This window comes from Anolis carolinensis, chromosome 1 (genome assembly GCF_035594765.1).
Source record: "Anolis carolinensis isolate JA03-04 chromosome 1, rAnoCar3.1.pri, whole genome shotgun sequence".
NCBI classification, from domain to species: Eukaryota; Metazoa; Chordata; class Lepidosauria; order Squamata; family Dactyloidae; genus Anolis; species Anolis carolinensis.
Window position 1 is genome coordinate 266,654,051 of NC_085841.1, and position 26,180 is coordinate 266,680,230.

Consider the following 26,180-nt stretch of genomic DNA (forward strand, 5'->3'; position numbering starts at 1 on the left):
CCTTTTCTAAAGCAAATACAGGTTGAGCATCCCTTATTCAGAATTTCAAAATCTGAAATATTCCAAAATCCACATGGGTGGCCAAGATGACACCTTCACTTTCTGATATATGCAAACTTTGTTTCATGCATTAAATTATTTTAAAACACTGTGTATAAAAGTGCCTTCAGACTGTGTGCATAACATGTGTATGGAACATAAATTTCATGTTTAGATTTTGGTCCCATCTCCAAGATATTTAACTATGTGCATACAATAAGTAAATACAAGTATTTCAAAAATTGGACAAAAACACCAAAATACAAAATTCTGATCTGAAGCATTTTGGATGAGAGATACTCAACCTGTAATGTCGAGTGCCTTCATGCCCCCTGGTTATTAGGAGCTGATGAACACTAAGAGCCTCCCATCATAGTGCAAGAGTCTGTGTACTAAGCACATATCCTTCTGAGTGTTTACATTGTATCATTATGTGTTGTTACTGGGAGCTGGGGAGAAACCCTTATATGGCAGGACTCTTGCCTCTGGGATTATGAGATCCTTCTGAAATAGAAACTTGGTGAGCCGCAGATGTTCTTTTAGGACGCATATCCATCTGCCCGCTCCTTCAAGACTCCTCTCAAGTATCAGCTGAGTAATGAAGTTAAAACATGGCTTGGATTTCCTGAAGGAGGAGCTCTATTTCCTAAGTAAGGCTCCATCCATCCTGGGTTTAGGTGGATGTGGGATAAATTCCTTCCTGCAGAGTTATTCCTAATCCCTTTGAGAGTTTCTAACTCTTTAAAAATACTTCTAGAAGGGCATTGTTTTGTTACTGACCAGAAGAATTGGTCCATTCCTTTGTCGCTGTTTTTCTAAGCCCTCTCTGGGGCTACTACTTCTCTCTGGAGAAGACTTGCATTGGGCAGCGTTTGTAGGATATTCTGCCTTGTCATGAAACACAAGACTGTGAAGGCCACCTCCTTGCTGCCTGTGCAACACTGGTATCCCTTGGCTGTGTTTAATGGGGCAGAGCCATTCTTTATAGCTGAGGACTGAGATGTCCCTGAGTTCCCAAGTAAGAACAAAAATCTATCATGATTCTAGACTTTTTCTATGCTATGAAAGTTAGCTGTAGAAAACAGACAGTAATATTACTTAAATTTCCTCATATACTCCTTAAAAAGTAACCATACAATTGATCTGGATGTATTTTTTAAAATACAAATACAAGCCTTTTCACCTTAACAATAACAAATGTGTTCACCTGAACATGCACACTCCACTTGGCTGCCCACGAAGAAAGGTGGATCACAGATGCAGGCTATTATATATTTTATCCTGGTTCAAAGCTTTGACCAACCTCACCAGCTTTCATCTTCAGGTCCCCAGTGTTTAGATTTCCCTTCAAACATTACTGTGAGGGTATATAGGGAAATAAAGCAGTAAAGCAGTAATGCACATTGTGCTTTAGGTAGTTCATAAGTAAGTACAGTGTGCCCGCAGTGTCCACTGGGGTTTGGTTCCAGTACTCCAGAGGTCACAAAGGGTCGGAAGCGACTGAATGAATAAACAACACCAAACTCCCGATGGATAGCAAAATATGTGGATGCTCAAGTCCCCTTAAATACAATGGCATAATTATATTACTAATGTAAGATGATGATCATTGGCTGTTGTCAGAAACAGACATGACCATATACTATAACGCCGTGTGTAGACTTTTTTGTTTTGTTTTGTTCTTTGAGATTGACAGAGTTTAGAAAAGTTACTCATCTGGACTGCCAGAATCTGGTTAGCATGTCCAAAGTTGTTGTCTAGTATTGTATTTTTTTCTGAGCTCTGGTGTGAGAATATTTTGAAGGGTTTGAAATGTGAGAATGTGTTGACATGTGTTCTCCACTGGGTATCATATACATGAGTACTGTAAAGAAGGAGAGAAACAGGTTGTGCTGACAGGCTGGCATGCTATTTGATTATGAATTTTGTGAACAGTTTGCTGCTAAAATAATGTCATTTTCAGTAAGCTAAATTGCTATTACTCTATAAATCAAGCATTGAGGAATTTTGTGACCTTCAGTAGACAGGATCAGATATTATTTTCAGTGATAAATGTGTTGTGATATGACATTCATTCAGGCTTTCATTTGTTATTTTATCTAGAAACCTACTGCCAACATGTCTGATACCGAAGACGTGTAAGTAGAAACACATCCGTACAATAATTAGTTACAAAGAACAATTCTTCATAGTGCTTCTTACCCCCAGGTTACTGACTTCTTCAAGTATAACATTCAAAGTCTTATTCAAAAGGCTATGAAGTGAAGAACCAATTAGTGTAATGGGATTGCATGGTCTCGGTTTTGGTAGACCCAAACATCCAAAACCATAGTCAAAGAATCCCAAAACAGCAGTACCCCATATTCTATAAGATAAGTATATTATTAACCCACTATGACATCATAGTTATTTGTTGCCTAAATAAGTGTATGTGCAAAGGTTATACAGCTACATCGTGAATCCTGGCCCAAACTACCCAATCCCTATTTACCAGGTAGCAGCTGCTGCTATTGACATGGGTCTGTTCCCTTGTCACATGGGAGGCAGCTGATTGGTGTTCCCACCTTCTCTGATGAGCAATCTCCGTTGTGTGAGGTAGAAGTGAGGTCCTTGTTGTAATTCCCCCTCATACTCGAGATTATCAATCATAGAATCATAGAGTTGGAAGAGACCTCATGGGCCATCCAGTCCAGCCTGCTGCCAAGAAGCAGAAAATCACATTCAAAGCACCCCCAACAGATGGCCATCCAGCCTCTGCTCAAAAGCCCCCAAAGTAGGAGCCTCCACCGCACGGTGCGGCAGAGAGTTCCACTGCTGAACAGCTCTCAAAGTGAGGAAGTTCTTCCTAATGTTCAGGTGGAATCTACTTTCATGTAGTTTAAAGCCATTGTTGCATGGCCTAGTCTCCAGGGAAGCAGAAAAGAAGCTTGCTCCCTCCTCCCTATGACTTCCCCTCACATATTTATAGATGGCTATCATGTCTCCTTTCAGCCTTCTCTTCTGCAGGAGTTCTCCATGTTAGATCACAGCAGCTGCTTCCAAATAAATGAGGATTGGGAGACTTTTGTGATCCCTACATATTGCTACATATTATAAACTCTAGGTTATGCTGAAGTGAATTTCAGGCATATAGATGACAACAATATGTAACATTTTTTTAAAAAAAAATCTGTTCCTGGTTTGAAAGTGTTATTCCTGTTTAATTGTGTGATATGTACTTTGAAAGTAGTTGTTATATTCCAGAAACTTTGTTTTGTGGCTGCCACAAACTATGTCAAATTGGTTGAAACTCGATGAGATATTCATTGAAAAATGATAGCAAATGTGCTGCACGATGTCCCATAAAAAGCAAGTTTTTGCAGTTTTATGATAGATCCAATAGGAAATGACATTTATAACCCAGGAACAATAATCGCATTACATAGTGTAATTGATGAAAGGGGGGGGGGGGGTGCCGATTCTCAAATGGGGCTCATTACATCTTCCTCATTTGTCTCAAGAAATCATGTAGAATGCATAACTTTAAGATCTAATGTTGTTTGCTGCTTTTGTCTTCCCTGCCTACTATTTGTAACATTTTAACTGCTAAAGATATCTCAGACACTTATGTGCATGTTTCTGCCTTTTTTGTTGGAATTTTTTTTATGCACAACATGGCTAGCTCTGCTATGTTTATGGAAATATTACAGTTACTGTTACATCATGAAATAAGATAATTTGTACCACATAGAAGTTGCAATCATGATGTAACTAACACCTTAGTTTCTTGTAATATATTTCTTTTCCTAGTTCCTCTCTTTATATAATTGGTTATTTCCATTCTTTGAGAGTGGCAGAATATTTGAATCACATTTTCAAGTGGTGTCCCAGCCACTACTGACATAACTACATAATAAGTTAAGAATTTAGACTGGATTCAGATAAATACTTATCTGGAAGTAAGCCTTACTATACAGAGAGTGGTTTATTGCCATGGTAATATGTCTTAACATAGTCTTCTTTCTTTTCTTTTCTCTTCTTTTGTCCTTCCTACTTTCCTACCTTTTCTTCCCAAAGTGAGCAAGTAGAGGGTAAGTATACTTATTTTAATTATATATAAATGTTATAAAAGCCTTCATTTAAGAACTTGATTATTCCCATTGATAATAGCTTTATCTAATGTACCTAAACATGAATGAATTATGTTCTCAAACTCACATACATTTTTACTCCTTAGCTAAGTTCCAGTGACTGATATTATAAAACTTTCTCTTAATTCATTTCATTCTTGGTCTTATGCTGAACTATGATTCCTTTCAGTTTGACAGGGCAACTAGTCAGCACAAGAAAGAATATCCCATTGATAGTCTTTGCTATATAAACAGTGCCACTGCAGGATGTATTGCATCTGTGATGAACCAAACAAGGGAGAGCTAGACTGCTCTTGCCCAATATTTACTAAAATCAAGCATACACTACAAGCTGTTTCTTGGGCATTGAAGCCTTGAAAGCATCTTTAACCATATCTATTTTCTTAAAAAAAAAAAAAGTTAATAATTTTTGCCCAAATCATCTTCTATGGTCTCTTGGAACCCATAGGAGAGGGGCTTCATTGTGGTTTTGTACAATATTGGCACAATATGGCTACACTAGCATTAGGATTGGTGGAGCTAATCTATGGATTTTAAGATAACATCAGTTCTGTATTTCTTGCCTGGAAAGCACCTTCCCAAATATGCTGTGTTCTGGGCACTTACTTAGACGACTGAAACTCACACATATGTCTGTACTGGCTTTTCATGAGCTAGGCTATATTGGATAGAGCCTAGCTTGCCACCCAACATAGTCATACAAACCAGCTCCTATGCTCAAGGTTTTCTGAGTTTCTATTCAGCAGGGTAAGCCATTAGGACCAGAATCTGTGTGCAACCTTTTCATATTACTTCCATAGCATATTGGGCATTCTGACTTGTGCTGACTTTGCCTCAAGGTCAAGGTCTTGTTTCACGTGCTTGGATTGCCTGCTGCACCCCATAGCAAGATGGTGCATCTTGAGCATTACATCTCTCTCTCCTGTCCTGTATTTTTTGCCTTATTGCTGTATAGCTGCTGCCATCTGTTGGTAACAGATTTTATAATAAAGGAGCCCTTTGAAATGTGTCTCTCTTTTTTTTTTTGCTAATTCATTTCAAGCTCTCTATGTTTTTTTATTACTGTACATGAAGCATATGTCTTGACACTCATTACAAACAATATCCTAAATGAAGTAGATGCTTTAAAACTAAATTAGTTCCAATCTTGGCAACTTGAATTTTTTTTTTTAAAAAAAATCTTTTTGTACACCTTTTTTTATAATATAGATGTTTTAATAGATTGGGAAATATTTATTAGATGGAGTTCTATTTTGGGTTCATTTCCAATGTGCAAGATTATAGGTGTAAGTATATTAAAATATTTCAAAAAACATATATGAACATATGCATTGTATGCTCATTGCTCTGTTTGTTCATGTTCATGCTGCATATTCGATGTTAAAAAGTCAACTGCTACTGACATAGACTTGTTTTTCTGTAGCCAAATGCAAAAGTACATTATCAGCAAAAGGTGGCTGTTAATGTGAGCATAGCTATTTGTCTCTTTGTACTGAAGACTGCTGCTATCACCTTTTAGCAAATCTTTCCTTCAAGATGATCCTGTTTTCAAAGGTTCTTGGATCACAGAGCAGTGAAACTCAAATAGAACCAAAGACCAATATTGTATCAACTTCTTTTTTATTGATTCTGGACCTTCCACACTGTAAATTAATGACAAACGGGTTCAGCTCGAGCAATACCTCTGCCCATCTACCTTGGATCTTATTTATCACTGCACCTTTTCTGTGTTTACAGAGAACATGGATTTGAACAAGTGGGTCTTTTCCAGGTTAGGATATTTAAAATTAAGGAGCCAGATTATGGTTGTACCACTTCAGAATGCATTTAGGAGATCATATGCTTGAATGCACCCTCAACCGAAAAGAACTTGTATCTTGAATAGATGCAAAAAAAGTTTCTCCTGGTCCTGCTGCTCTGCATACAGTGCTTTTGCAGACCTGAAATCAATACAGTGGTTCTGCAACAATTTAAACAGCATGCATGGGCAGGGGGAGATTCTTTCATCTGCCTTTGATTTTCCCTAAGAAATCAGTTCTTTTTATCTGTTTTTTCCATTTGAGGCTGTGAAACCAGTAATGGCTATGCCAGGAACAAAACAGGTGACCAGAAGCTTATATGGAATAAGACATACTTTAAGTAAAACAAACCCAGGTTGTTGAAACAGCAGTAACATTAAAGAGCTTTTTATGGAAATGATCGCTCCAGAGGAATTGTTCCAATGATTTTGACAGGCTTTTATGAAGGAAATTCCATTGTCATTTCATTAACCATTATTTATCATTATTTTAGCTTTGAAAACAACAACATCTTGATTTAATTAGCTAGGATTCACTCTGACAGAAAGATACCTTTTCAGGATGTATGTTAAGTATTTTTTTAGGAGCCGTGGTGGTGCTCCTATGAGAGAAGCTTCCTAGCAGGATGGTAACACATCCAGGTGTCCCCTGGGCAACATCTTTCAATTCTCTCACATCAGAAACGACTTGCAGTATGTTCTCAAGTCACTTCTGACATGATAAAAAAGTATTTTTATGTATATTTATGCCTTTACTGAATTTTGAACTCTTCTCTTCTACCTGAAAACATCAGAAAAGAACAGAACAAGCAATAAATGGCCAATAGAAACTTGTTTCTACAAGTACATGACTGCATCTAACAGAATTACTTTTCTGGAACAAGCATACTTCAACCTATTACTTATTTTAAGGAAGAATGCTGCTAATTATTTCAGTAGAGTTTCTGATTCTTAAATCAGGATGCAGTAGATCCGTTTTAGAACTCTAATTTCTCTTTGGAGTCTGAGTTAAATCTCTCTTTGCTTGCAGAGAACAATGCCCTGTTTATTGTATGTTTGTTTGTCTGTTTGTTATCTGTTTGGAGTTTGATTGCCTCCAGACCTTTCAATTAAGGTTTCTCAGAAGATCATGGAAATCTTTTTGTTCTGTTTCATTTTGTTTTTGTTCTGTCTAAAGAAAAGTGTTTTATATTCTCAGTGACTTCTTATCTTTTATGTTAGTACTTTTGGTCCTTGTGTTGCAAGTGCTAAGCGATTTTGTTGATTCTGCTGCTTTCCTTGTTTTCTCTTTATATCAATGCAGAGGAATATGAAGAAGAAGGTAACAAAACCTCACCTGGAATGTACCTTCTCTTTCCTTCATGGCCCCTTAATTGTCAGCTCCCACTTTGCCTGTTATTCATTCATCTCTTAGATACTGTCTGCTAAAAATGATCTGAAATGCCAAAAAATTACCACTCTATGTGCTTTAGGATGAAAACTTGAGTGAAGTTCAATTCACATGGATAAAATGCACATCTTGATGTGCAGTGTAATCTCATCTTACGCTCAAGTAACTACATTCACATCTGGTAGCCCTCTCCATTGGATAATAGTGCTCTTTCACACTAGACAGTGACAGCAGTTTGATGTCATGTTAACTGCTGTAGCTGCATTCTGGTGGGGCCTTGTGATTTGTAGTTTTGTATTTAGCATTTTCAACTAGAAATGTCTAGTTCTAAGTGCAGCTACACCAAAACTATAAATCCTAGCATTCTGTAGGATGCAGCATTTAAAGCAAATAGTGAGAGAGACTATAAATTTGTATTTGTGCTGGTAAAAGATCCTGTTGAAATACTGCAGTCCAAAACAGGTTACTATTTGTGCAATACATTAAGCACACTTATTTATAAGACTGAGGATTCTGTATCATTTTTAGCTGAACAAATGATTTTGACAAGACAGGATTGTTTTAGAAGATGGAGATTAGAAGATTCTTTCCCACTAAGGTTCATAATTGTTTGTTTTGTTTGGTAGGATTTTTTTCTGTAGCAGAGTATCTAAGATCAGGGAGCCCACGCCTTGTCTGTTTATTAACTATTGGTATTCAAAAACAGATATGCTAACATTGCTTTCTGATAATATAATTAATTAGCTCAAAGGTTTCTTTTGGGAACATTAAATAAAAGCAACTCAGATATTTTGAAGAGATTGCTAGCTATAGTTTGTTAATGTAAGATGATAAAATTTAGTCTCGGATTGTAAAGACAAAAAAGGAAATGAATTCTTCTTCACCTTCATAATGTTGAGAATTTTGGATGTTTGGTGATATATAAAGTCCACAGTCCTAAAGACTGCATTTAGAAGATTGCTATCTTTCCCACTCCCATAAGGAAATGAATATGGACTGGGGTGTCAATCAGATATTATTATCTATACTGTTCTCCAAGGAGCTATTAGGTATTAGCCATTGAAACCTGACTACGTTCAGCCTCCAACTTATATAAGGAACCTTTACTTTCTTAATCTGCATATGTATCAACTACGCTTCAGCAGGAATGCTATAGTGTTCAAAATATAATATAGATTGAATGCTCCTTATTCTAAATTATTGGGACCAAAAGTGTTCTCGGTTTTGGATTTTCTTGGACTTTGGAATATCTGTATTTGCATATATGTACACAATGAGATATTTTGGAGATGGGATTCAAGTCTAAATAAGAAATTGATTTATTTTTCATATCCACCTTATACATGTAGCCTGAAGGTTAATTTCATATATTTTAAAATAATTGTGTGTATGAAACAGCATCTGTGTACATTGAACTACCAGATAGCAAGGATGCCACTATCTCAGACACCCCATGTGGACATTTGGGAATTTTTAGCATTCAGATATGCTCAATCTGCACTAATATGGATCCTTTCAAACTAAAGAATATCACTTCCAGAAAATGAGGTTAATCTAACCACAGTATACAAATGACATAAAATCAATCCTATTCGTATATACTAGAAATATTACTACTACTTTCTTGGTCCTTTGTTGCTCTGGAAGAGTGTTTTAAGACAATAACATGATGAAGAAGTAGTCAAGAAAAGTACAATTGTGTGCTAGGATTGTTGTGAGTGAAAGTAATTTTCAAACTCCATCTTCACTTGCTTGTCAAATCGACAAAGAGATAATCAAGAGTGATAACCTAATACAGGCAACCTCTTAGGAGAGGAATTCCCTTTCTTCCTTCTTCTGTTCTTATCTAACTTCCTTTCTTCTTCTTTTTGGATGGAAAAAATAATTTCGATGTGAGGTTATCTGGCAAGGTGTTTCCTTTCTTTCTAACCTGCATGATTTTTTTTTCCTTTGAAGAACATTTTATTTTTCATTTTCTTTCTGGTTTTTGGATTTTCATCTTTGCCTGACCTATACTTGTGTTTGTCTAAGGTTGCAATTTCATGTTCCACATATTCTCTTTTCCTATCCAGTTTTTTCTTCAGCCTTACCTCACAAAGAGCTGTTATGGTTCTGCCAACTATTTTAACATATTCATTTTTGTTTGTTTTTGCTTCTTGTCCCCATGACATCTCCCACATGAAGAAGAACAAGAAGAAGGTATGTGATACTCCCTTTGGAATTCTATCTCTTCCTTTCAGAAAGTGTTTTGTCAGCATACAGGAATCCCAAAGGGCTAGCAGAAAAGGAGCAAACACAAGAAAGGTGTGATCCAATGGTATTCAAGCAAAGAGAAAAAATTAAGTTGAGGAAACTGATTTGATGTCAATATGTCTTTGCAACTTAGTTATGTGGACATCAAAATAAATGTTTATTAACTGAAGCTGACATTTTGCCATAAAAATGTGTTTAGTTTAAAAAAAAGAGGAAGAGGAAAGGTTAATGTTGCACAGTAAAATTATATAGATGTAGTCCATGAGTTACCTGAGTCTCTAAAATGTATACATGTGCTTTTGATGTGCCTTTTGTGGCTTACAAATGCTATGCATGCTTTTAACTGTTTACACTTCTCCTCTCTTACATCTGCCTGTTCCACATTTTCCTCCTTACAATATAGTATTTTGCATTTGACTACACGGAGTTCATCATTTCTGTTCCTATTTAACTGCATTCATTTGCTCCTTGTTATGAACTGACATATTTCTGAATACTTTCTTGACTAATCTTAATAATCTTTTTCTAATTTTCTAATTTTCTTGTTTTTTAATTGCCTTGATTTTTTTCCATCCATGAACTTCCCAGCTGGTGAAATTCATGGATCAGGTATATGACTTCTGAACACTTCTCTTTCCATCCCATATTTGTTTGTACAGAAATGGGAAAGTGATGGAAGGGAACAGGACAGCAAACATTACCTTAACATATATGCAGTATTTTTCATTACTGGTCCCTCCTCCCTTTATCTTTCCCTCTCTCCCTCCCCCCTCCTCTGACTCTGATTAACAAATTGTGACCTTTGTCATGCATGGGAACAGAATAATATTTTCATAGACTAGGTATGAAAGCTAGCATATATGAGCCAGAGACTTTAATGAGCTTACAAAGTTGGGACTCTTTTTGACTGAGTGTTGTTAAGCACACAGATCTGAGTTTTCTTGGATTTGTTTGTTGGCCTCCCTAGGAATCTCCAGGTCTTCTGGTACCGGAGGACGTAGAGATTCATAGAAAGGCTTAATTTTAAACACTGGAGATTCCTGGAGAGGTGTTCTTTCAGTGTTTTTTTATTCATGGTTTTCCCACTTTCATGGAGATCCCTCAACCCTAACTTCAGCAAATGAAGGGAGCATCCAGACAACCCCTTTAATGTGGGACTTCCCGCAACAAAAAGGGGGGCTGTCTAAATGACGTCCATGAAAGTCATGAATAAAAACCTGGTTTGTGGCTAATTAATTTGCTAGTGGGTTTATTCTGCGCTTTCTTGGAAAGTGCAGGTTAAACCAACTACTTCTGCTGTCTGGACTTGAGTCCCAAGATTTTCTGGGCTAAATTAGTCCAGAAAGCCGCGAGGACAACAACCCCCTTCCTCAAAAGCCCCCCAAGCCTTTTTAAAAAGTAAAATAACTTACTGGGGCTCCATTACAGTGGTCCTGCAACTCTCCTGGCACATACATGGGTCTTTGAGCAATATTTTGTGTCTCCCAGAAAATTGCAGAACATCTGGACACCCACCCCAGAAAGCCCTTTCTGGGGTGTGTGTGGATAGGCACCATAGCCAGGACCATAGCCAGAAAAAATTGGGGGGGGGGGTTGAAACCTTTTTTTTAGTGAATCATGAAGAGTAGTTCCATAACGCAAAATAATTTAGAAATCAGGCTCCATCGATAAAGTTCAGAGGACACTCAAGACAGATAAACTTCAGTGGACACTCATGGGGATTGGTTAATCAGTTAAAATTCATGTTTTTTTTTAACCTGCCCCCCCACCCCCCACCCCAGATACAGCCCTGCTGGAAGCACCTGTAAAGGGCTGACTGTAAAGGGTTTTTAATCAAAATGTGGGATTTTAGGATAATTTAATCCAGACATGGACAAATATGGATTGCTTTCTACCTGGCATGTTAATACTTTCCAGATATACATTCCAAATTGCTGCTTACCAGGGTTGTTTCAATTCAGTGTATGCTATATGTGATTTATTTTTCTTGCTCTTCTGTGATTCTCTTATTGTTACCTCTTCATACCCCTCACATAGTTTGAGGGATTCTAATTTCGTGTATTGTATTGTAACTTTTTTCTTCCTTTTGCTTTTTCCTGCTCTTTTTGTAATGCTTCCTACCTGAAGAAGCTCAAGAGGAAGGTATGTGCTGAGGAATCTCAGTTTTGAGCATTTGAATGGTGGAGGTAGTGGAGCATTGTGTTCCTAATGGCTGTGGAAGAGAAAGTGTGGCTGTTGTCATTACCAACCAAATGCAAAGGGCTAGAGATGGGTCATTAAGCTATTGAAATCGAATAGTTGATTCTGCACTGCCAACACTCGGACTACCTATGCTACAAGAGACCTGATAATAAGAAATCGGATAGATTTTAGTGTGTGGCTCACACTTTCATTCCACAGTCTGTCTTTTAACAAGTAATTATTTCCATTGGTTTATGTTATGTAAAGTTCTAGTGCAATGGGATTCCCTACTGGCTGAAAAATCCATAATGCAAGCAAGGGGGGAAAAACCCACTGGAACAAAAAATGCCATCAACTTTTGTTTTTGGGACGGCAGCTTCTATGACTGTTTATGAGCTTAAAACAGTTTCTGAAACCAGCTTTTTACGATATGATGTGGTGGACAACAGCAGTCCCTTGGTGAAAGACTAGCATGTGTTTTTAGAAAAATGCAGCCCAAACTGTGATCTTATTAGTATGAAATATTGTATGTCAACCAAGTGACCTGAGATGAGCTTTCTCTTTTGAGACAACTTGGTCATGTGTATGGTTTTTTTTGTGTGAAAAATATGAAAGAAGAACTGTCGCACAATTAAAACGGACACCAGTTCTACTCTTTTATATAATTAATTGCCAGGTTTGTGCTGCATTTCAGTGTGTTGCTGAATTTTATCCAGTGCTTATGTAAGATATTCTGGTTGTGCCAAAATCTGTATACCTTTAGCTCAAAATATAGACTGACTCTTTTAAAAACAACCTTCAGTACAAATTAAAAAGTTTCAGTGTACTGTTGAACCTTGGCACCTGCAAGGATGAATGAAATCAAGAGTTAGTAGAACAAACACTAAAGAGTATATCAGTACTTCTGCTCAGATATAGACAGCTTCATCATGTCATTATGTTCATTTTCTTTAAAATAACTGTAGTAATATTTTTTATAGCTAAGAATTTCTTAACATCATGCAAATGGCTAACTTTCTTGAGTTCTTATGAGAACGATAGAATCTAAATTTTAAAAATACAAACATCTATTTCCTCTTTTGTTGGAACAACAGAAATAAAATGTTCAGATTCAACCTAAAAATTAACTGTATTTTTATAGCTTGATGTGTCCGTTGTAATCATACACAACTTACAAAAATAGGTGATCAGTATGGACTTGCATGAGGCAAAAAAGTAGGAGCTTATACCGGTCCCTAATATAGGTTTTATTTTGAATCCAGTGTGTACTTAATCTACAATATGTTTTTGATTAATAAAGTATAAATACATTGACTGAATGAAGGGAAGAATATATAGATAACATCTACTTTGCTTTTTGGTTGGTGGCTGTGGGAACATGTAATGAAAAAAATTGCTGTTCTTGATAGAGGCAGGTAGCACTGCTGTGTCAATACTGGAAAGTGCTATCTTTGAGGACTAATATTTGTGTGTGAGGGAACAGCAAGGTATGAAGCCTTGACAGATTCATATTGTCACTCTACGTGTTTTCTGTAAATTCACCCAGTCTCTGAAATGTTAGCACTTTGTGGCTTACAATCCCTTTGCATGGTCTGGACTGTTTCCATTTTCTGATCTTTTACATCTGTGCGCCTTGTGTCCCCTTCTTTACAATACCCCTTTCTGAATTTGTCTAGAGATAGTTAATCATTGTGATGCTTATGTGATAGTAAATATTGTGCTTTCCTGTAATGAGCTAACTTCTTTCTCGTCACTGTCTTGAATGATTTGAATAATCTTCTTTTGCTAACTTTGTTTTTTATTGCTTGATTTTCCCCCCTGCATCCATGATACTTCCCACCTGGTGAAGTTCATGAACCAGGTATGTGACATGGCTTCTGAAGTATTCTCTTTCCATCCTGTATTGGTGTGTGTGCACAGGAATGTAGAATGGAAGAGAACAGGAGAGCAACACATTACCTTCGCTTTTACATTTGTTGTTTCTAATTCCTCACCATTCCCCCCCCCCCCCCATCTTTCTGATTAACAAATAGTGGCATTTGTCATGCATAAGAACAAAAAAACCTTCATTGTGTATGCATCAAGCCAGACATTCAGTATAAATGAAACTCAGTTTCCTTAACTATCTCATTTGCTTTATGGATGTAGGCCAATTAAGAACCTCTGGCTTTTGAAGGACTTTTATAAAACACATGATTCTTAACTCCATAACGCTTAAAGGTAGAATAAGAGCTAAATCAGGCCAAGTCGCATTTCTCTTGAACATGTGTAGAAAAAACATTGTCCCATACACATTTGGTAGAATAATTATAGATATGATCAAATGGCTATTTGTCTTCTTTCAATGAGTTTTATTTCAGACATGGGGTTTGAATACTCCATTTCTTTCAAAATTGGAAATGCACATCCTATTGATCAGATTGTAGAATCAAACTATTTTAATTGTGCAGTATGAAAGAGGGCTTAATCTATTCTTACAGCACACTAATCTGCAAGTCATTTTCATGTGTGCATGTTGTCTTGTCTCAATCATACTGCCTAGTTTTTTAAAAAAATAAATAAATACTTGATTTGTTTTCCACTTTAACCTATCTATAAATTAAGTATTTCAACCTTGATTTGCAAGATTTCAAGGTTGTATTCAATCCTGTTTGTCTTACTTGTCTTGTCTTCCTTTTCCCGTATTGACACTCCCTCCCCCACCTCACGAAGTTCATGAACCAGGTATGTGACATGACTTCTGAATTCCTCTGATTCTCTGATTGGGTGGCTTGTACAGGAATTCAAAGGTGGAGCAAGGAAACAAGCGTTAACCATAAATAATACTTGGTTTTATAATTATTAAAACATCCTTGTGTTGATTAAAGCATTCTTACTCTAATAAACACATTACTATAACATTCTTGATTTAATAAACATCCTTCATGTTTAAATATCAGAATCAAACAGTAAGTACATATTAGAGTTAACTGAATGTAGTGGAGAAAAGGGACAGGGTTTTATTAATAGCAGAAATGAGTCAGGCCAGGGAGGATGTGTTTCATATACCTAGAACAGTATATATGTGTGAAGGGGCAAGCAAGATGACAATATTTGTATTCTTGTCCCCAAAGTGCTTTCCATATAATATAGGGAGTCAGTTTGCATGTTCTGCTGAATATGCATAGAAGGTGAAAACAATATCAGTTGGTAAAGTCTCCAGCCTTGATATCTGTTTTCATCTAGAGATGAGAAGAGAGGTGGTGTGTTAAAAACCCCTTTTGGAGAGTTTTCATGCATATATTACACTGAAAAGTTAGTGTATTCATGAGTGAATATTTCTTGTACATGAATAAAAATGAAAAAAGTTGCTTTTGTAACTTTGTGCTATAGTCTGATTTGGCCTGAGCATAGGTTGATTCAGGACGGCGTCTTTTCTGGAACTGGGTTCCTATTTTTGAGGCATGGTATTTAAGCCATTTATGTGCAAAGAATATTCAGCATTCATAAGTTAATATGTGGTCTTGTAATTAGAATAAATCAATGGGATATTTTGTAGATATCCATTGACATTTCTTGCTTGTACTCTTGCATGGCTATTGATCTCGGGGGGGGGGGGGGAATTAAAATGAAGGTCATGGCTACCCTGATACTAACATTTAGATCTGTAATGGTTACAGATGTTGTTCTTATTTCTGGTTTATTATGTGAAAACCTAAAGAGCAGTTATTATGAGGAGCAATACATGCAAATGCAAATTTATGCTAAATGTGTTCTGATATGGATTAAATAAAATATTTGCCCAGAAAAAGAACCAGAAAGAGATGTGCCCATTTCTGAACTTCTGTGTTGTTTTGAGATAGTCTTTTACAAGTTTTTTTGTATTGCTGTATTCCAGGTGAACAAAGTGGGATTTGCATTCAGGATCACTTTGTTTTCAACTGGAGCATCATTCTATGCATGCTTACAGCCAAGAGAAACTTTTACAAAACATAGTGGAAAATTCCTCTTGGCTGTGCTGACAAATAATTTGCAAACTGTGTGGCATTACTATTTGTCTACCAATGTCTACCATTCCCTTTCTCTGACTCTCCTTTTGGCTGCCTTTTTATGACTCTTTAACAATACAAACCTATACATATCTAGTCAGAAACAGGCTCCATTGGGTTCAATGGGACTCTCAGGTAACTGCATATAGGATTGCAGTCTAAGTGCTATTAATTTTATTTCTCACTGACTACAGATATGCCTTACTATCCTCCCCACTACCCACTGGACTCAAACTCATACAGAAGAGTTCAAATACCCTATGTTTGTCATATTAACATTGTTCCTCTTGTTTTCATTCTCTTGCTGTTCGTTACATCTTGTTCCATGACACTTCTCACCCAATGAAGTTCATGAGCCAGGTATGTGACATAACTTCCAAATTCCTCTAATTAGATCTGATATGTACACAATATATATGTGTGAACGGGATGTTGGAAGAGAAGAAACAAGATCAACAAATACTATTAACAAATGATCACTTACAGCGTGTTTTTCCTTGAGTGCTTGACCTGCACAGCTCTATTAATCTTCTGCTGATGTTTTCCCCGCACATTCCTACAGTTTCTCTAGGTATCCATGTTTTGCACCATTCTTCACTTTTTCTTAACTACCATTTGTTCTATTTTTCCTTTATACATTCCTTGTCCATCAGAGTCATCTCAAAAGTATTTACATCCATCTTCTTTTTCCTTTACTCTCTGCTTCTCATCACTGCTTGTTCCCACTGGAAGAAGTCCATGAAGAAGGTATGTGCTTTCTACTCTGGGACCTATTTTTCTTCTCTTTTTCTCTAGGATTTCACAATTGATGTTTGACAACAGTCTGATCTTTTATTTAGGTTCCACAGGTTGAAAAGGAGTTGGCCAGCTGTACTGTACTGAGTTGTTGTTGTTGTTTTTTTTGCCAGAATGCATAGGATAATTAAGAATAAGATTAGATAAAAGTCTAATTAGTTCAGTACTCTGGTCACAACATAGTCAACTCATTGCCTATGGGAAATTCATCAGTAGGACATAATGTAACTACACCCTCATCTGGCATCCCCTACCAACTGATATAGCCAGAGAGATCGACCTCAGAATGTTCTTGAATCTAACCTACTTCACTGGATTGTCATGAGGATAAAATTGGGCAGGAGGAAGCAAACCCAGAGATCTATCTAGTACTGCGCCAGGCAAATTGGAGCCTTTCAAATACTGTTGATTTTCCTAGTATCACTCATTATACTGGCTACACTGGCTTGAACTGGGGAAATTACAGCCCAAAATCTAGTAGGCTCTGCTTTGACCACCCTGATTTAGCTCTGGTGGATTTTTCTATATGTGGCTTACATAAAGCTATTCAACTAGGTTATATCTGGTGAATCATAGGCCATGCAGATCGATTAGACTACCAGGAGACTTTAACATAACTCTTACATGGGTCTTTGACCAATATTTTGTGTCTTGATGCACAAAATGCCATAATTAGAGACTCCTATTCTGCTACTCTTCTATTATGAAGACACGTGCTAGTAATTTCATGATTCACATTCCATAAGAAATAATAAACATGCAATAGACATGGGCAAAAGAAATGTCTGTGATTATGGTGTTTGAAATAGTGCTACCAGACTTTCAGAAACTGCTACTAGATTTTTCAGTTGACAAATACTTATTGCTACTGCATAGTAAAATAAATAGTGCCTTAAAGAGATGTCCTTGTCTCCAGGAGTTTAAAACCTAAATATATGTCCAAGATAGGTTAAAAGAGCTTCAGTGAAGAAAAAATTTTTTTTATGACCTTCCCTCCAGTACTGTAACTTGTAACTCACAATTTCCCAACACCTTTGAGACATCCTTTTTTACTGCTGTTCTTTGTTTACACTGCATGAGAAGTAATCATTCTAGGATCTGGACATAGGAAGGGTGAGACTATGGACTTCATTGCGTGTAGTTGCTATTCCACAATAGTCATGCTATCATTGATAGCAGACACATACTGGGATGAGCACCTTAGATATTGCATCTCTTTCTGCTGGCACAATTATGCCAATTCGTGGTCTCAAGATGGTATTTCCACATAACCTCGTGACCCTGCTTTCCCACACCTTCACTTTCTCGCATTTTTGGGAGCACATTTGCACATTTAGCTATGAAAAAAAGCAAATACACTAACTGTAAAATATTTTTTTAAACCGACCCAGACTGAGAATAGTAAGGGGCGTGGGGAGTGGGAGAGAAGCTGAATTCTGCCTCCTGGCATCATTTTACTGCCAGCACAGAAGCAGAACATGCTCATCACACAGTATGTGATGGGAATGTTGTGGAATTGTGAACTATTGATGGGTTTTTCATGTCAATAGTAGTGATGGGTTAATTAGGAGGAAGAGATAATAATGACAGTGGATGATGACAGTTCAGTTAAAATGCCAGTTTTCCTGCCTTGTGCAATAAAGTCCAAAGAAAGTAAGGAGTTGAACAAATATAGTGGAGAATCCCAACATTTTAGAAGCACATTGACTGGATTACTTTCTTTCCTTTGCCTTCCATCTGCAGCTAGAGAAGAAGGAGAATATTACGATGGTATTTTGTTGTCTATCATTGGAAAAAGCACATTCTAACACCCTTTTCTTTATATTTCTAATCCTTACTCAATGTAAAACCAGGAACTGGGCCAAATCATCACAGTTGCAAATACAACCTTTCATGCCTCCATGTTATCAGGGATTTGCTTTATGTCACTTTATCTCAATTGTCACACCAGCCCACATTTGACATCATTTCCAAATTCAGGATCAAAATACATGTGAAGTGACATAAAATGCATCTTTGCAATTAACATGACCTTTTACAAATATGCAGTGGTTGCTGATGGAGTTAGTCATGGGATGGAATGTAACCCCTTCCTCCCTTACTGCCTGCCCACAATCCAAATAATAATCCCTTCTCTGAAGTAGGCATTTGTACCAACAGAAAATCATCTCCTGATATTGGGTCCTCATTTATAATCTGACATTTATGGCCATTGATTTTTTAAAAGTAAGATATGAAAATTTCTAGCAGAAATCACTGAACCATTTTTTTCTGATGTGTTCTAAATTTCAGATTCTGAAGGGCGAATTCAAGACTTTTCTTACACGAGATCACTTCAGTTTACTTTTACTTTTAAAAAGCTTGTGTTCTAGCTTTGTTGCTGTTATGTTATGAGAAGTGGCTGTTGGACACCTTTTTTGGCAGGAGCTTTGCAGGGATTGTGTTTCACAGCACTTGTATATGGGTAGTCTAGTCACTGACCGAAGGGAAGGGGCATCAAAAGAAAGGATTTTGCAGTGATGATTATGTGTTTCTTTTTCCCAGTTCCTTAAAGAAGATGACAGAAATAAGATTATCTTAGACAAATCCCTAACAATAGGCCAGGTTTCAGTTTATAGACTCCACCCTTTGTTGTGTCATGCACTTGAGGGCATATCTGCTAAAAAAAAATTTGGAAAAAAGTTGTTTTTGTTTACCTTTTATTGGGTGCTTCCAAATGAGGCTATAGATTTTTTACCAGGGACATAGATTACAAAGTTTTCCATTGATTAATCCTGGCCTCAGTGTTGCTTCTGCCTCTTCTTTTCATACACACACTCCTACACACACATTCAGCTATCATGAAGGAAAAGATGGAACAGCACAATATCTTTAGTATTAGAATGCCTCCATTTGGAAGCCCCTCTGGTATCCTGGAAGCAGTGAAATGTTTCTTTTTATGCCAGGATCAGAAAACCAACTTTTTCTTAATCATATGTTCATGGAATTATTCCTATGAACGCAAAACATATGAGCAGTTATTTATTTTGGAGATATATATATATATATATATATATATATATATATATATATATCAGAGTTAATTGTAAGCAATGGACAGACCCCACCTCACACCCCACACACATCAAACAGATTTTGAAACAGGTTTCTCTGCAGCAGTGGTTCTCAACCTGGGGTCCCCAGATGTTTTTGGCCTATAACTCCCAGAAATTCCAGCCAGTTTACCAGCTGTTAGGGTTTCTGGGAGTTGAAGGCCAAAAACATTTGGGGACCCCAGATTGAGAACCACTGCTGTACAGTAATGTGTAGTTTGACGAAAGAGTAGGAATACAATAGTCATTTTCATGAACACAGGGAGCTTTAATTTAATTCCAACTAGATTCATTGAATCAAAATGTTGACTTACTAGCTAACCTTCCATTGATTTAAATGGTCTTCTCTAGTTGAGATTTAAAATTAGACCTAGATCTTTGTGTGTTTCTGAATAACATTCATGAAAAACAGTTTTGGTGTGTGTCCTCAAATTTTGTATTTTAAAGCCATTGCCAATTAAAAAGCTTACTGCTTAGTAGAAGAGAAAATTTAAGACCTACAAAATGTTTAACCACCTGGTAAAATATATAGTGCAGAGTGCCACTACACTTGTAAATACAGAAGTGAAATTTTCACAGTTCCTTCAAGTCAGATGCACCATCAATACTTTGTCCAATAGGCACCAAGCTCTTTATTGCTGAAGTCTCACCTCAAAGTAGGGAAGAGGGAATGAGTCACATAGAAAGAGCAATGTATGATAGAATTCCTTGAATTCATGTATACCATGTGGTTATAAAATATGAATTCAAGTGTCAACAGCCAAAACTGTGTGTAATAAAGAAGATATGTGGCCCAACAACTCTCACCATCTCTGTCCATTGGCGGGGGACTAACATGTAGAAGGTCACTGCTGCCCATATCTGCACTGAAGCAAACTCCTGTCTTTCAGATGCTATGTTGAATCTTTCATGCAGTCTTTTGATTAATTTTATTGTTTTACTTCTGAGTAAAACTGGCTTGCCAAGGAGTGTACCTATATGAAATATCAGAAGTGCAGCCAAATGCCTTTGGAGTATTTCCATAAGATTGAACAACTGTGTTGGTTCACTTGTTGCAGCAAATCAGATAATGATGTGTTCTGTGGTTCTAATCTTTACCTTCTTCATCTTTTCTTCCTTTGTCTGTTTCCTTCCTGCACTGCTATATTTAGAGAAGAAACCCAGACCACCACCGTAAGTGTGTACTAGCAGATGTTTAATATATTAGTTGTTACATTAAATCTTTTAAAAACTTCAAATGTAGTCAGGTTCAGGTGTTGTGAATAAGCACAGTCACCCAGTTGTTCAATGAGTCATATTTCGCTGGTTATACTTCTTTGTCATGTCAAAGAGACATTTTTATACTTCCCACTATGATTAAATGTGATTTCCATCAAAGGCAACAGATGAAGACCAGCCAATAGAAAGCAGATGTGTACATTCAGCTGGTGAAAAACCACTCATATTTTTGTCTATGTAAGAAGCATTCAAGAATATACAGAAATATTTCCATCAATTATTAATTTTAATGGGATTAGCAAAAGCGAGAAAAGATGTCAGGGTTAGATAATTACATATTGAGAATGAAGACAGGTGAGGCTTACCTAGCAATATACAATGAAAAAAACATTCTAAGACTCTGAGAAGGGATGTAGTAGAGGAGAGAGAAAAAGATGGAAAATAACTAGCTGGGAGATTCTGGGAACTGTAGTGCAAAGAAGAAACCTTTCCAAGCCCTGACTCCAAATATTCTAGATGATGAAAGGAAGGCAAACAGGATGATAAGAGCTTGAAAAGGGTCTAGTAAAAGAGACAGGTTGCATGGAGCAGAAGGATTTTTAAACATGCATAGAAAAGTGATGTAGAACAGTCACAATAAATCCAGGATCTGGTAGAACAAACTTTAGGTGACCTATGCCAGGGCCTTCTCACTTGGAACCACACTTAATATCAAGTAAGGGTGCCAAAGATGGTGTTGGCAAAGAGCCACATACTTTAAAGCAGTTCATTACTACATAGAGACCAAATCGCTGACAGTTTAGCAGCTGACAGGTATATTGTGGTACAAATATTTTAGGGTGAAATATGTTTTTTCACTGTTGCTGGCAAAAATCATGGGTACTTCCAGGCAAGGCCTTTATCGTGCAATCACCATGCCTCTTCTCATTCATGGAATTTTAGAAGAGGACCTAATAATGTCTTTCAGTTGTAATTCCTGTTTTGTTTTGTTTTTTACAGTTTTGTCTATATTCCCCCCCCCCCCCCCCCCCCAAATATATATTAAAGAAAGAGGAAAAACTGATTAGCGGCACAATGCCTTTTGACTGGAAGCACTCAGGGCCTTCCTTCTAAATGTGTTAATCTTCTAAATGTTTGAATATAGTTATGCTGTTGGAGCCACAGGGACTATTTTAATTTCCCAGTCCCATGTCAAATCATTTCATAATGCTGTGTCAAACTGAAATGGAGTTGATGCTGAATTTGAGAAGAGATGACATTTTATAGAAAGAGAAATTTGGTTGGATAACTTGGCTCTTCAATATTTTGAATGTGACAACCAGAGCTCTAAGTTGTCACAATGTAACACTAAATTGAGCGTTTCTACTTAGGTTTTTCAAAGCTTAGTCAAACTTTATTTCCATTACATATTCCTGTGTGTAGGGGGGTATCTTTTACCCAAACAGCCCCACCACTTAATTTTTTGAAAATAATTGTTACTGATGCTTATATATCTTTATTTCCTTTTGCCCCTTCTGCAAAGGATGAGTGCACCTAAGATCCCAGAGGGTGAGAAAGTAGACTTCGATGTAAGTATTGCTGTCACCTTCCAACAAAAGTCTTGTTCTCCTACTATCTCCTCCCAACCTTGAAAGTAATTTAACTTAAAAAAATCTCAGTCTTGAAGACCTTTCTAAGTAACCCCTCTAATTCTGAGAAGACATTAATCTTTTGAGATGTAATAAATGGGAACACTAAAGAATTCCAGAATGGAAGGATCTATAATAACTGAATGATTGCTTTGCTACCATCATCATTGTCATTGTCTTCATAGCTTCCACCACAACATCTTCTGTCTTTTCTCCAGGACATCCAAAAGAAGAGGCAGAACAAGGACTTGATTGAGCTTCAGGCCTTGATTGATAATCACTTTGAAGGCCGGAAGAAAGAAGAGGAGGAGCTGTTGGCTCTCAAAGAAAGAATTGTAAGTTGCACTGATGTGATCTGTCCAAGATTATCTTCAAAGGAGTAGTATGCAATGGCTATTTAAGATTCTTAAAGTAATGCTTTAATGGACACAAAATACAAAGTACATTTCCTTCTCACAAAAAAGTGCGCAAGGAGAAGATTCCTATGAGTGATCACATGTTCAGCCAAGCCTGATTGTGCCATTTTAGGATTGTCTATTAGTGACAGCAGATACTGATTTAGTACAGAAACAGGTTCCTTGAAAGTGGTGGCCAGGATGTTAAATAGGCATCCCCCAGCACCACTTTCTGTGTCTGCCCCTCCAAGAAAGACTAAAGTCACTGAAAAACAGGGCCCTCAAGTCCCTTCTCACTAGGATACCATGATCAATGGTAATGAAAGCCACTAAGAGGTCCAGCAGGATAGACAGGGACACACTCCTCTTATCTAGTTTCCTTCATAGGTCATCTGCCAGGGCAGTCATAACTGTTTCTGTCCCATTACCAGGCCTCAAGCCTGATTGAGATGGATCTAGATAATCTGTTTCATCCAGAAACCCTAGAGATATGAGACTATTACACAAGCTCCAACACTTTGTCCTAAAAGAAAATTGTAGCTATCTAATTTTGACCACCACATTTAAAAGAGATATTGACAAGCTGGAAGGAGTCTAGAGGAGGGCGACTAAAATGATCAAAGGTCTGGAGCCCATGCCCTATGAGGAGCATCTTAAAGAGTGGGGTATATTTAACCTGCAGAAGATAAGATTGAGAGGAGACATGATAGCCATGTATAAATATGTGAAGGGATGTCATAAGGAAGAGGGATCAGTCTTGTTTTCTGCTGCCCTCGGAGGAAAAGAGATTCCATTTGAACATTAGGAAGAACTTCCTCACTGTAAGGGCTGTTCAGCAGTGGAACTCTCTGCCTTGGAGTGTGGTGGAAGCTCCATCCTTGGAGGCTTTTAAACAGAGGCTGGATGGCCATCTGTCAGGGATACTTTTATTGTGCTTTTCCTTCATGGCAGAGGGTTGGACTAGATGGCCCATGTGGTCTCCCCCAACTCTATGATTCTATGAAAAAGGACTCATGGGAAATAAATTCTGATTAATTTCACAAGACTAGATATGATGTGTAATATGAAAAGAGAAAGAAGCCTTCAGTATTTCAAGAAAGAGACTAGATACAAGTATAAAAAAGGCTATAGGTAACCAAAATAATGACAGAAGTTGCTAAAGACAATTTGTTTTAGCTAACAGCATTAACAGAGTGATAATGAAACCACTTACTGTTTCTTTCCTTTCTATTTGCAACGGACAGGAGAAGCGTAGAGCTGAGAGGGCAGAGCAGCAACGAATCCGGGCTGAGAAGGAAAAGGAGCGTCAATCCAGGCTTGCTGTAAGTCTCGCCACATCTTGTTCTCCTTCATATTTCATTGTCCTGCACAAGGAGCTCTATCAATAAAATATCTTCTTCATGGGGCATTATTCTCATACTTTTCACTCTAGCTTCCTCTCTGCTAAAAAGGATGTTCAAGTTCCAATTGTGTATTCTGCATTTGTGATCTCCAAATTTTATGAAGACTATTTTTATCTTTTGCATTTCATAGGAAGAAAAGGCAAAAAGAGAGGAAGATGATGCCAAGAGACGGGCTGAAGATGACCTGAAGAAGAAGAAGGCTCTCTCTTCCATGGGTGCCTCATACAGCAGCTACCTGGCTAAGGTAAATAAAATCAAATCATTCATTGAGGAAATAGGAATGTAATAATAGATGAGCAACTTAAAAAAATTTAGAAGATCCTAAAACCTCATGAACAGTCTCATTCATTTCTAGAAATTCGCCCATTCCCTCAATCCATCCTAGGAAAAGCTTGGGGAAAAAAATACTTGGCTCCCAAGAAATATTATTGAACTTTCATCAGCAATGAAAGGTTTTTAATCCTTTAATAATCGGCCTGCTGGAATGAGGTCAGTCTGTGGCTTAGAGTACTTTGTTATGTAGACATGTTGCCATAAGATATTCTCATTTTGGCTCTGGCAGTTTCTGAGTCATATTCTTGTACTGTAAACAGTCCTGTTGTATTCAGGAAGAAAAACATACAGAAGAAATTATCTTGAGGGAGTAAAAGACCATGTTCATATGGGGTCCATCTACACTGTAGAATTAATGTTTGACACTATTTTAACTGCCCTGGCTCAATGCTATGGAATCCTGGGGTTTATAGTTTGGTGAGGTACCACTTCTATCTGGCAGGGAAGGCTAAAAACCTTGTGAACTACAACTCCCAAGATTCCATAGCATTGAGCCAGGGCAGTTAAAGTCACCTCAAACTGTATCTATTCTACAGTGTAGATACACCCCTTTGATCATGCTTTGCAGAACCCTATCCAGTATCTTGGTATTTGTTTAGTAATAACATACTATTTTAGTGGTTCAACAAAGGATTCCCTACACCAAGTTCAATGTGGAATAAAATGCTGGTAAATGTCTGAATCAAGAAATGCAACAAGAGAAAGAATTTGTATCTTTCCTCAAGTATATCTGCCCTAAATGTCTTCTAAGGTTAGTTGTAAGGTGCTCCATAGTTTGACTTTCTCCTTCATAAAGGAGCAAACCTTCGCTTCATAGGTTGGTATTTACACAGATATATGTTCTATGGTATTCTGAAAACTCCTCTCTTCACAGGCTGATCAGAAGAGAGGAAAGAAACAAACTGCAAGAGAACTTAAGAAGAAGGTTCTGGCAGAAAGACGCAAACCCCTCAACATTGACCACCTTAGTGAAGACAAACTGAGGTAAATGGCTATTTACTCCATCTCGCACTAGATGTTACCTCAGACTTGTTTATGTTCTCCAGTTGTACTCCATGAAGTTGGATTTCTTGTGATATGAGGACTACATAATGTTGTTAAGTGATATTCAGTTTTCCTTTCCACTCACTCCGCACACTGCTTTTCTGCTTCTTTTTTCATAAACATACAGGGAAAAAGCAAAGGAGCTATGGGACTGGTTATATGCACTGGAAACTGAGAAGTATGAGTACTTAGAGAAGATCAAGAGGCAAAAATATGATGTGAGTAGCAAATGAGATCTAGGTTGTAATTCTTCTTGTTGTCAAGCCCAACAGTTATGGTCCTCCTGGGAGAGGCATGGCCCAACAAATCATTTAAAAATAATTGTCAACAGAATTTACATTTTCATTCAGGAGAAATATAACCCAGTCTGATCTATATACTCAGAACAAACCTAGCTTTCCAAGAAGGAAGATTTATTTCTTCTTAATGTCTCATTAAAACACATGAAATAGC

General features: G+C 37.2%; 1 protein-coding gene across 10 annotated transcripts in view; it reads left to right on the forward strand.

The window, feature by feature from the left end:
- Positions 1 to 26,180, forward strand: part of tnnt3 (troponin T3, fast skeletal type) — a 42,831-nt gene that overhangs the window by 8,636 nt on the left and 8,015 nt on the right. For 2 of the 10 annotated variants that reach the window (XM_062967637.1, XM_062967639.1), the window contains exons 1-8: positions 18,183 to 18,384; positions 20,858 to 20,879; positions 22,447 to 22,492; positions 22,771 to 22,887; positions 24,192 to 24,269; positions 24,481 to 24,594; positions 25,558 to 25,667; positions 25,855 to 25,945. In XM_062967637.1, coding sequence (XP_062823707.1) covers positions 18,198 to 18,384; positions 20,858 to 20,879; positions 22,447 to 22,492; positions 22,771 to 22,887; positions 24,192 to 24,269; positions 24,481 to 24,594; positions 25,558 to 25,667; positions 25,855 to 25,945 — 765 coding nt within the window. In that variant the 5' untranslated portion in view covers positions 18,183 to 18,197. Of the gene's footprint in view, positions 1 to 2,142; positions 2,178 to 4,095; positions 4,110 to 7,270; positions 7,289 to 9,541; positions 9,557 to 11,737; positions 11,753 to 16,167; positions 16,180 to 16,551; positions 16,567 to 18,182; positions 18,385 to 20,857; positions 20,880 to 22,446; positions 22,493 to 22,770; positions 22,888 to 24,191; positions 24,270 to 24,480; positions 24,595 to 25,557; positions 25,668 to 25,854; positions 25,946 to 26,180 lie in introns of those variants that run through there. The other 8 variants (XM_062967640.1, XM_062967642.1, XM_062967641.1 and 5 more) reach the window with 8 other exon arrangements.